General features: G+C 33.5%; 1 protein-coding gene across 1 annotated transcript in view; it reads right to left on the minus strand.

The window, feature by feature from the left end:
* Positions 1–2,263: 2,263 nt before the first annotated feature.
* Positions 2,264–11,648, minus strand: part of LOC117116697 (amine oxidase [flavin-containing] A-like) — a 21,393-nt gene continuing 12,008 nt past the window's right edge. Inside the window, exons 4-13 of the mRNA XM_033260797.1 lie at positions 11,134–11,295; positions 10,588–10,759; positions 8,923–9,037; positions 8,439–8,596; positions 7,947–8,127; positions 6,886–6,986; positions 6,580–6,753; positions 5,680–5,769; positions 4,504–4,604; positions 2,264–3,497 (exon numbers count right to left, since the gene is read on the minus strand). Coding sequence (XP_033116688.1) covers positions 3,344–3,497; positions 4,504–4,604; positions 5,680–5,769; positions 6,580–6,753; positions 6,886–6,986; positions 7,947–8,127; positions 8,439–8,596; positions 8,923–9,037; positions 10,588–10,759; positions 11,134–11,295 — 1,408 coding nt within the window. The 3' untranslated portion in view covers positions 2,264–3,343. The remainder of the gene's footprint in view (positions 3,498–4,503; positions 4,605–5,679; positions 5,770–6,579; positions 6,754–6,885; positions 6,987–7,946; positions 8,128–8,438; positions 8,597–8,922; positions 9,038–10,587; positions 10,760–11,133; positions 11,296–11,648) is intronic.

Raw genomic sequence — 11,648 nt, forward strand, 5'->3', positions numbered from 1 at the left:
AAATTAATTTTCCTGACTTCATGATAAGTCGGTCTTGTTACAAAATCATTACGTCACCAGCCAAAAGAATACAAAAAAAGGTTTACTTTTTTTCGTTCAGATTTTTAATCGAATGTTAAAAACTTAATATACAAATTAGAGAATTCAATTATGGAATTTATTTTTTAAAATTGCCATAGCTCATGAAAATGACAGCACCCTTTAAAAGTCTAGTACATTAAAATTGAACGATATTTTTGTAAACTTTGGTCAGGAGTTATTCCTATGTTTTTATTCAATGGACATTAGGAATGGGTTAGATATGATATTTAATTCTTGTGTTAAAACATTTGTAAGTAATACATTTTTTTTTTTGCAATTTGTGACTCACCGACTCCAGACCTACACCCCCACGATTCCATTTAGCTCAATTTTCTTCACTCCATTGAAGATTTTGATTATCGATCACACGAACGGTCTTTGAAATTGATTTGTAACTTGATGGTTTTATTCCATTGTTAGTTTTGCTTAATAACAACTTTTGTCGTAGATTGTAGAATTCTGAATTTTAAAACCATGTAAAAAATATATACGTTTTTCAATTTCTTTTTTTTTTTAAATGTTTAAATTATCAATTGTTAAACAATTATATATGGTTGCCAGTTTGTAATTGCTTTATGTCATTTTTGTAAAAAAAAAAAAAAAAGACCTGAAATGAATTGATATTTTTTGGCTCAAAAATTATTTTTAACCGAGGTGGTATCCAAAATGCAATTTTGAATTTTAATATATTTGATATCTTAACCATGGATATAAATCATGTGGGTACCATTTTTAGCCACAATGTATAGGGCGATTGATAGCAATAAAGCCTAGAATTAGACCAAACATAGTAAAACAAAATACTGCTTTCCGACCCTGATTTCCAGGGGCGGATTTAGGGGGGCCGGCCCGGCCCCGGCCCCCCCTTTTGGGAGGTAAAAAAAAGAAAGAAAAAGAAAAAAATGATAGCCCACAACGCCTCAAATGTTATTTTCAGGCGTCTAGAACACAAAAATTTCGCGGGGGCATGCCCCCGGACCCCCTAGGTCATTGTTGTCTCGATCGGCCCAAATTTCGGGCCCCCTTTCGGCCCCCCTTTTGGACATCTCTGGATCCGCCCCTGATTTCCCAGTGTCCGTTTGCAAGACAATTGTTTTGTTCAAGTGTTTCAATTGAAATCAAATCTATTAATCATGGTTAGATATACCAAATAATTCAATATTTAATTTTATATTATATTTCAAGTATATCAGTACATACTTCAGTATGGTGAACGCATAATAAATAGAAGCAATCATACATTAGATTGCTATGTTACAGTTCGCCCTCCAATTCGAGACCGTCTTTAGGACCTGAAAAGTGTGAGGTGTTCTCGGGGTTCAGTTTCCAATTAGATTGTTAGGTTTGTGTGAAAAGATTGAGTATTGTTAGTTGGTACTGTGGTCTCGAATTAGGGAAGGGGGGGGGGGTTCGAATTGGAAAGCGAAGCTTGTGAATGCCTAACACGCCATTGACTGAAACATAAACTCGAGAAGTGCCGATTTAGACATTTATTTATCAATGTATTGTATTACATAATACATGAAATTAACCAAATAATAGAGAACATTTAATTAAAGGAAGACTACCACTACAGAACTATATTATTATTACAGTACTTCTATTATTGGTATTATCATCATTAATAATATAATCATATATCTATTTATCTATCATTCATTTTCATCAGCTTTCATTAAGTTCAATCAAAATTTCAAAAATATAATCTAATATTAAAACAAATAAATAACATATATAACTTACAAAGAATTATATTACATAGGATTCCATGACAACACCGAAGTACAAAAATAGTGTCCATAATCTATTTTAGAGAGCTAATTTACATTATTAAGTGACGCAAACGTTCCTCTAAGATCTAAGTACCTACTGTCACCAATTTTTGTGACACCAGCAAAATTCAATAGGAATGTAAACTATTTACTGGACTGTTTTTTGGCTAATGTTATACCGGTAACCTGTAATTTACTACTGGTTTACTTTAAATATCACCAAGTTTTAATCTCAAATATTAAATGGAAGAATGTAGTATGTTAAATGGAAATATTGCAAATTGTCCCTTGCCAATAATTTCAACAAGTCTAATACTAATTTTATGTACATAGTGGAATAAACTTGTTTCTAAGTGAGAGAAGCTGCTGTCTCTTATACACATCTAGATGTGTATAAGAGACAGTATATATATTGTATAATATACGTTGCTTTAGTTATCACTTAGTTACACAGGATATCACACAGAAGCCTCGTGACATAACTTTAACTTGGTTCTACATCGAATTTTAGTCGAAGAGTGAATGTTCTTTTTGTTCTGTCATTGACCTATTCGTCAATCATTTCCCAATATTATTACTAATTCATTCTCACTGTTTATTGTTACAATTGATTTATTTATCTTAACTGTCTATATCATAATTGTCTACTGAACGTTATCATAATCCATAGCCAACATGATAAAGCGGCCCTTAATTGTGAGGCGAACACATGCATATAGGCATATTTTGTTCGTAGTTGAAATTTGTGATCTTTTCAAACTATCACATAGGCTTCTCTGTAGGCATAGTAAAACGCGTGCCAACGTTCACTATACATGAAATTAAACCAAGGCGGCGACTTCGATTATTTAATACATCCATGTTCACCAGCATTGGGCTCTACTTTCATGATATTTGCCTAGATACGAAGATTACAAAATTCCCAAAAGATAAAATGCAATTGTTACAATATTATTATAAATCTAATCTATAATTCTTGTATTTTTTAAAATCGAAATTAACCCATCATAGTTTTGAATTTCATTCGGAGATTAATATTATGAGATTCTTTACAAATTGCTGTTTATTTGTGTATATTAGAAATACCTATCAAGCAATCAAGAAATGTGGGGCCTGCAGTATTGTGGTGTCTTAATAACTAACTTCATCTCCCATTTCCTTTGTGTAATTGATAGTCAGTCCTATGTTTGATTTCCTAAGAAATTTAAAAACACCTCGTTAAAAATCCCATCAAATTATATACTGGTATTAGGAAGTGAATATTCGAAACTGACCAGTGTTATGTCTCGTTTCTATACAATAGTTGCACTGTTTCTACAGTGTTTTCATTGCAATCGTCACACTTCTTGTAGCTCTCTCCGACGCAATCGAGAAGGCTCTCCAATTCAACCGACCAATCAGCGTCGCCAAAAGTTGTCGGCTATAGCGTGTAGATATTTTATGGAAACTAATCTTTAACTGAGAAGCAGTAGCCCGGAGATACATCATCCTTAGGAAGAACCTCCATTTGCAACAGTTGTTTTTCCATTTGCTTTTCCGTGCAAACTTGAGAGAACCTCTACAGCCGCTCTACATCCAGATTCTACCGACCCTTCCATATGACCTTTCCAGGTAGTGGCTAATGCTGATCCAGCCCAATGAATCCTGAAATTTATTAATTGATTAGTTAACCAATATTCTCTAGTTCCTCATTTTATCTATTAATAACCGGTAATGACACGTGCTATGCATAATTCCGCTGTTTATTACATTTTTTAGACGTTTAGCCACAAACCTCAACTAGAACAACGTGCCACGCGCGCAGCATTGGTACCTCTTTTTAATCAGCATTATTACGCAATGTTCGCGGAAGACGCTCTGGCGAGAATGTGCGAAGCAATCGGAAAACAACTTTTGGAACGCGGATCTCGTGTTAGGTAGGCCTATGTATAGATATTCGATGGAATACACAAAAACGACCTGTCTCTCGTTTTAGGCGCGACTTAGTGCCGTACGTAGTGGGGGCGTGGAAATTGTTTAATATACCGTAGGGCCTACTAAAGCTTTCCTATCAAATTTATGCAACTAAACATTGTAAATAACAGGCCAAAATAAGAGTTAATGAAAATAAACGTTGGTTCGTATTTTAAACTGAGTTATTCTTACACAATTCCTGATTTGAAAATTGTTCAAAGATTTTCCAAGTGTATTCCATTTGCTCAGCTATCAGACTACATGTTCTGTCACAAATTGTACGCCTACTTTTAAAGTGTGTTAATACGTAGTCTATAACAACAATCATGACTACTGTCCCCAACCTGTGTCATGATCCTACAACAAATTGAAATGGTTGTGCAAATTACACACAACCCTCTTCATTAAATTCCACCTCCCCATACCACACCTAATAAACTCCGATGTTCCGCACCCACATTCTACAACATGCTAGACCAAATTAAGTTTGTCTGTCCCATCTTTTCACACTGCCCACTTCTAAATGCGCCATGTTCTTTTATGCATGCGCCACACACCCAGGCTCTAGTTCCGTTGACTTTGGGTGATGTGTTGTGGTCATTCTTCTGTGTGAAGTCTTCGACATATTTAAAGTGTAGAAGATTGTCGCGTTATGAAATGTGCTGTCATTTGGCGTATCTTAAAATAAGAGACCTACCTATGTAAAGGATCCAGTAACGCTTCGTAGTAATACGTCAAACCTCCTGGCATTAGGATTGAAGTTGGATAACCTGAACAAAATGGTTCATCGGACCAATCCTATAGAGATTTTGAATCACGTGTTCATATTTATTATTTTTTTAAAAATTGTATCTCATTTAACAGCGAGTGACTACCGCCACTCGCTGTGTGTGGCGCGATATAGTCACCACTATCGCCAATCAATGTGTGCTACATGCTTAATGATAAGCTTGAGAAATTGAGTTTTTCGGATAGGCCTACTATAATCGAGAGAAACAAATCCTGCTTCTTGTAACACTAACAAGCCACTACGCTACAGCCATTGCACATATCATTACTTAAATGCAATGACGGGAATATTATGTATGGCCTATTGTTATTCAAGCATTCATTATTTTTTATGAAGTTGCTCGATACATGTTATAATTCTAAATACATTTTGAAATGATGATGCTGAAAGCTAACAGAACGCTTCAACTATGATTGGTAATAATTTCATTTGATACACATTTTTTTAAATACAGTAAATATATGGAAACATGCCTACGCATTGATAAATAAATGCGATCAAAAAAGCTAAATAATATAGAAGGAACAGGTAATTATGTAGGTCAAACCTATCTACATTATTATCGTATTGAAACAGATATACCGTAGGACCACATACGTAAGACGACAATAATACAGACACAGCATTTTATTATGCCTTTTTACCAACTTTAAGCTGCTATATACATTGAGCATTCTATGTCTCTGTTGCTAACTCGATATGCATTATCTTAAGCATAATTTTATGATACAATTTCTAGTACGGTAATGTAAAAGTAGGCCATATGCTTGTAGGTCCATTGCAGTGACGTATTGTTTGTCCTTTCGGAAATTACAGTTGAATACAATTACTCCTACAAATCCGGGGTGAACTAAATGTATAGTTATATAACCTATCATATTATCATTTATTTCACCAGTAAAACAACAAAAAAGGGTATGGTTGACTGGCCGGATTTCCCAAAAGCAACACAACGTTACTGTCAAGTATTTACATGTTACATGTAAATTTATATCATTTATTTATCGTGGATGAATAATGAATGGCGTTAGATGCGATCGTTGTGAATAATCAAGGCTTTTGAGATAATCTCGATAAACTTACAACTTCGATGAAATCCAAGGGTTCAAGTGCCTCTACACAATTGTATAAATTCTTCAAAGAATTTAGTATGGATTCTTGGCGATCTTCAGGCTAAAAAAGTGCAAAATTAAACAACACGTTATAGTATTTACGAAGACTAGGTCTGCGAGCACTACGATGAAATGACTGTCGATATTATGACAAATCTGAACTTTACAAATCAATCAAAATGTAATAGAACGTTATCTAAAATATCTCTCAAGTATTGCAGAAGAAGCAAATACGAAGCAAAACAATGATAATTATACATTGATCATAATGGCATAACATGGTCTGTATATGGATATACATATGTATATATGAAGAGCTGGTTTTTAAAACAGCTTGTTACATATTTTTTGTTCAAATTAGGTTTTCACACTGATGTGTAATATTTGAACAGGTAAATATCATATAATTATTTGGTATGCAGTCGACATCCCACCTATATAATATGAAGTACCGGTACAGTATAATATTTATAAAATAAACAGAGCAAAAACATGCAGGTTGGAGTCAAAGGTAAAAAATGAGGCAATATAATTTAATTTAAATTAACATTTATCATACACCAGTATGATAATATTAAAATGGCAGTAATAATAATCAAATAATCATAACGAAATACTGATAATAGGCCAAGAAATTATGTTATGAAACCTGACCGACCAATCCTAACAATCTCGAATCGGCTTTACTTTTTGAACAGTTTTTTTAAATTTTCCCAATGGTGATGATGGTACTATTAAGCATGTTTATGACGACGATGGTGGTGGTATTGATATCAATTGTAGTGGTGGCCATAATAATGCTGCTGATGATGATTATTATATAATGATGATGATGCATCTAAATATAATGACCACGTAATTGCGAACTTACCAACACTTCAGGCCTCAAGAGTCCTGTATAATACACTTCCAGTGCCGGGTTTTTGTTCCACGTTGTTGCGTCATAAACGGCGTGAACATAGTCGTTGGGTTTCTTCTTGTGTGCTTGCTCAGTGTTTATTATCCTAATAATTTGACCACTGAACCCCTTCTTCGTCCAGAATGGCTGATAAAAAAAAACATAAATAACTAAATCAAAGAACTATGTTTATGTAAAAAATCAGCCATTAATAACGGTACACAAAATAGCACGACGGCTGCCAAAAACCACCCCAAATTGTATCATTTAATATCTTACCTCTGCATACGTCACCACAGCTTTGTACATTGTACCGGTTGGCATCCGCTGTAATAGGCTGATTTTCATCGGTGGAAGGGTTGGTAGAAATTCTATTTTATCTGAGATAATTTATAAATTAAATGACGGTTAGTCATGAACTCGGAATTAGTCCTAGGCATGTAGTCCTAAATGTTATGAGCAGAGCGTGATCCATTGAGTTAGAAAAATTGAGTGATGAGATTTATGACGTAAAAACGAAATGGTGATGCAAAGCGTAGTGACGTTAGAAACATAATGGCAGAAGTATAAACTTAACATTTGAATTGCTATATTATCATCTCATTAAAGAGGTTATCTTCCTTACGAGCAGTATTACAGTATAATATATATTAAGCTAATACGTTCAATGGGTGTATAAAACTATATAGAGTATCTAAATGTAACAAGAGTAGAAGAACTTAGGCCAATAAAAAAAAAATGTACAAGAAGGTTTTTTTTCGGGCACTCGTCCAGCAGACGACCTTTCGACATTACGTGACCTTGATCTCAGCCATTGAACGTTTTACCTCAATATTTAATTACCTCTTCCTTCGAGCATTTTCTACCGCCCCATTACATTTTATGATCTAGGCCTATTCATTATTTTTGCATAATCTTGATAATAAACGTGGTGTAGATAATAAAAACACAATTAGAGCGGGTCATTACGATAACTAGACTCTAAATACCGATAATATTTAAAATTTAAAAAAAAAATTGTTTTTCCATGACCTGGAGCTTTGGTCTTTTTACCCCAAAATTTAGTAAATTCTTTCTTAGTTTTATGAGCATTCAGTAGTTTGTCCATAATATTTATAATGTGATTTAAACAATTTCAATCACGTTTGACCATTATTTTTCTTCAAAATTTTCATTCCAAAATGTACACTAATCACATATTCCTTAGGCCCATATGTACCACTCCACTACCAATTTTATAATGATCTATATGCATTATTTTTTACATAATTTTGCTAACAAATAAACAGACAGGCAATGTTGACTACATAGCCTCATTAATGTTAAGACCATTTTCTTACCAGCTTCGCGCGCCGACGTTGCGACGACGACTTTCTTTGCGGTGTATTCCTCCCCTGTCTTTGTAGTCACAAGTGTCTGTTCTTTATCTCTTTGATCTATTTCAACTACCTGTTCTCGCAATCTTATTTTTCGTCTCTTTATTTTATTTGCCAACACTTCACACAGTGTTTGAGAACCACCCTATAATTAGTAACGTTATAAATTTAAAAAAAAAAATCAATACATTTGTTTTGGTAATAATTAACAATAATAGTAATTAATGTTTTATTTTCTTTATTATATTTATGTTAATATTTATTACGGTTATTAACTATTGTTGAAAACAAGTATGAGAGAACAATATAGATTTTGAACGCACACTATAATTCTGAAAGTTCCATGGTTAGTGTTCATCAACAGGAGTCGGACAGCAGTGATGATAATGAGGATGATGATGAAAATGAGGATGATGATGATGATGATAATTAATTACAAATAATTATAAGGTTTACCATTATCTTTACATCTCTTGCCCGGCCTTCCTTTTCACACAAAAGGTAACTCCAACCTCCACAGCAGTTTAGATAATGCAGAACATATAACAGAGATATTTCTCGTGACGTCACACCAAACTCAAGCATTACCAATGTGTCAACGGCATTGATAGCAGCTAAAGAACAATAGTAACGTCATCATTAAAACTAATGTTTTTTTTCACATTCAGTGGGCAGATCATTATAGTATTTTGCCTTCTCGGTTTTTGTTTGTTTATTTGTTATCATGCTGATTATGGTATAAAAACGAACGTAAATAATATGCTCTAATTATATGATGACGGTGACGATGTCGGTGATGTAATGAGGCAATGACGAAAACAACGAAGACGACGATAATAATTACAATTTCTTTCAACATAATTGCCTAAGAACCAATGCTGGGCTTTCTTCAAACAGTATAGGCCTTATGTTCGCTTACGTTAAGTTAAAATTTTCTTACCGTCTGTATAAAGCTCGTCTGCTCGAAACTGTTCAAATGTGATTTTATCCCAATCCCACGCATGCTGGCATTTTGTAGGATCATCAATAGGAACTACATTACGCATGTTCTCTACCTGAAAACGTAATTTTAAAATCACCATTAGTTCATTCATTATGTATTAACATAACAAAAAAGTCATCTAGGCCTACTCTGTAAACAATAATTCAGTTGGAATCAGACAGAGACAGGTCAAAAGAAAGTTTAACGCATGTAAAAATATACGAGTAAATAAATATTTTAGTAGCCATGTACTAATTAATTTAATTTAATTTAATTCATTTAAACTAGACCTGAGTAATCAACGTAAGAGAAATTCATTGATGGAGGACTCCCGGTTGAAGGCAATCTCATATTCGTTCCTGAAACGGTATTTTTTGAAGTTACGTGCCGAATAGGTTTTTGCTATTTAAATGTATTGTTTTCGTAAATGAATATCATTATTACTTAACATTTGAAATAATAATTTGCCTTTGGTTGGTGGGACTTGGGCATGTTATATAGTACATAACATACATAATTTTATTCCTCTCCTGTATTCAAAAGTGTCTGTTCTTAAAGCCTGGTTTCCATTAAATTGCTACACGCTATCGCCGACTTCTTTGCGACGTTGATTGGTCAGTTGAATCAGGGAGCGTTCACGATTGCGTCGGGTACAGATATGCCGTGCAAAGGTTGCAGTGAAAACGCTGTTAGCGAATGTGTAGCGATTTTATGGAAACCAGGCTTTACCTATTGACCTGTGCATATCTGTGAAATAAATATATTTTAAACCATTACTATGGTAGTACTATTATCGTGTATTGTTGCGTAACCTTTGAATATAGCAAAACTAGACAAGTACTACCTGCATAAAATCCACTAGACCGTGTCACAAGACTTCCAATTATTAGGCGATTGATCACCAACACACAGGGCCTACGGCGATTATTACGTTCATGTATACTTAGTAAATCCATTACACGACATTAACATCGAAATGTATTATGCAATGAGTCAATACTTAATTATATGTATCTAGTAAAATATTATAAAAATTGTATGTGGTTATTGATTTACTAACTGATCGAACTTGATGTATCGTATATCATGGAGAAGTCAGGCGACAATGTACAAGCTTAAAGCAACAGTAAATAATCACAACGAATAATAATATCTATTATTTTGAATATTTATTATTATTACTATTATAATAATAGTAACTCTTATTATTATAATTACTATACTAATATACTATTATTATGATTATTATTATAATTATTATTGTAAAATTATGAAATTCTAATTCTCTTGGAATATAAAGAAAGAAAGACTCAAAATATTGCTTGGAATTCTAATAACGCAGTAGGCCCAATACCCGGATAAAACGCCAACATACAATAATAAATTTATTATTTATGTATTTCACTGACAAAATAATCAATATTAATAAGATAATGAAGTAGATTTGATATGAACATCAATTTGTTGGGTCAACATTTTATGCGTTACCGAAAGGGAAGGATACAATTATGTTTGTAACAAATGATCACTGTCAGTAGGCAAATGGCAACTGATTAGTTTAAAGATATATGATCATCGACTGAAAAAAGGTGTTATAAAAACCATATTATCGTTTTACGGTACCTTAGAAATGAAACTGCTGATATCAAATTTTGAAAAGAAAGGTAAAGGCCAGCACGAGTTTTCATATCGTTGGATTCTTCCGTCTATTTCCATGATATTTTGGCCTGCATCTGGTGGCTGGTATACTTCAATCTCTAGCTCTTTAATAAGAGAGTTGATTCGAGCTTGTTTGCTAAAATAAAGCAATACATTTCAATAGGCAACGTTTGTAATGATAGATAATCATGTGCTGCATTCCGGAAAGCGCTAATCATGCTTTTTAAACAAATGAAAGAATATGTTATTATTGTTAATAGGATTAAACATCATCATAAACAATGCCATCATCACCATCATCTTCATCACCACCATCATTTTTAACATCATTATTATTGTTACTATTATCACATCGTTATAAATATAATCATCATTGTCATCTTCACCATCATCATCATCATCATCATCATCATTATCATCATCATCGTCGTCGTCGTCGTCGTCATTTACATCATTATATACATTATCAGCTTCACCATCATCAGCATCACCATCATCACAGCCATCAACATCATTATCTTGTTGTCGTTTGAAAAGAAAGGTAAAGGCCAGCACGAGTTTTCATATCGTTGGATTCTTCCGTCTATTTCCATGATATTTTGGCCTGCATCTGGTGGCTGGTATACTTCAATCTCTAGCTCTTTAATAAGAGAGTTGATTCGAGCTTGTTTGCTAAAATAAAGCAATACATTTCAATAGGCAACGTTTGTAATGATAGATAATCATGTGCTGCATTCCGGAAAGCGCTAATCATGCTTTTTAAACAAATGAAAGAATATGTTATTATTGTTAATAGGATTAAACATCATCATAAACAATGCCATCATCACCATCGTCTTCATCACCACCATCATTTTTAACATCATTATTATTGTTACTATTATAACAAGGGCCTTCGTTGGGGAGAAAATCACTTTTTTTTCGAGGAGAAAAAAAAAATATATGTATTTTGTACATACTAAAATCGATTAAATACGGTAAGCATTTGAAACCCCTAAATTGTCAAATTTCCCCCCCCCCTAGAC

Source organism: Anneissia japonica, unplaced genomic scaffold (genome assembly GCF_011630105.1).
Source record: "Anneissia japonica isolate Jap-2015-1 unplaced genomic scaffold, ASM1163010v1 scaffold2284_len378405_cov197, whole genome shotgun sequence".
NCBI classification, from domain to species: domain Eukaryota; kingdom Metazoa; phylum Echinodermata; class Crinoidea; order Comatulida; family Comatulidae; genus Anneissia; species Anneissia japonica.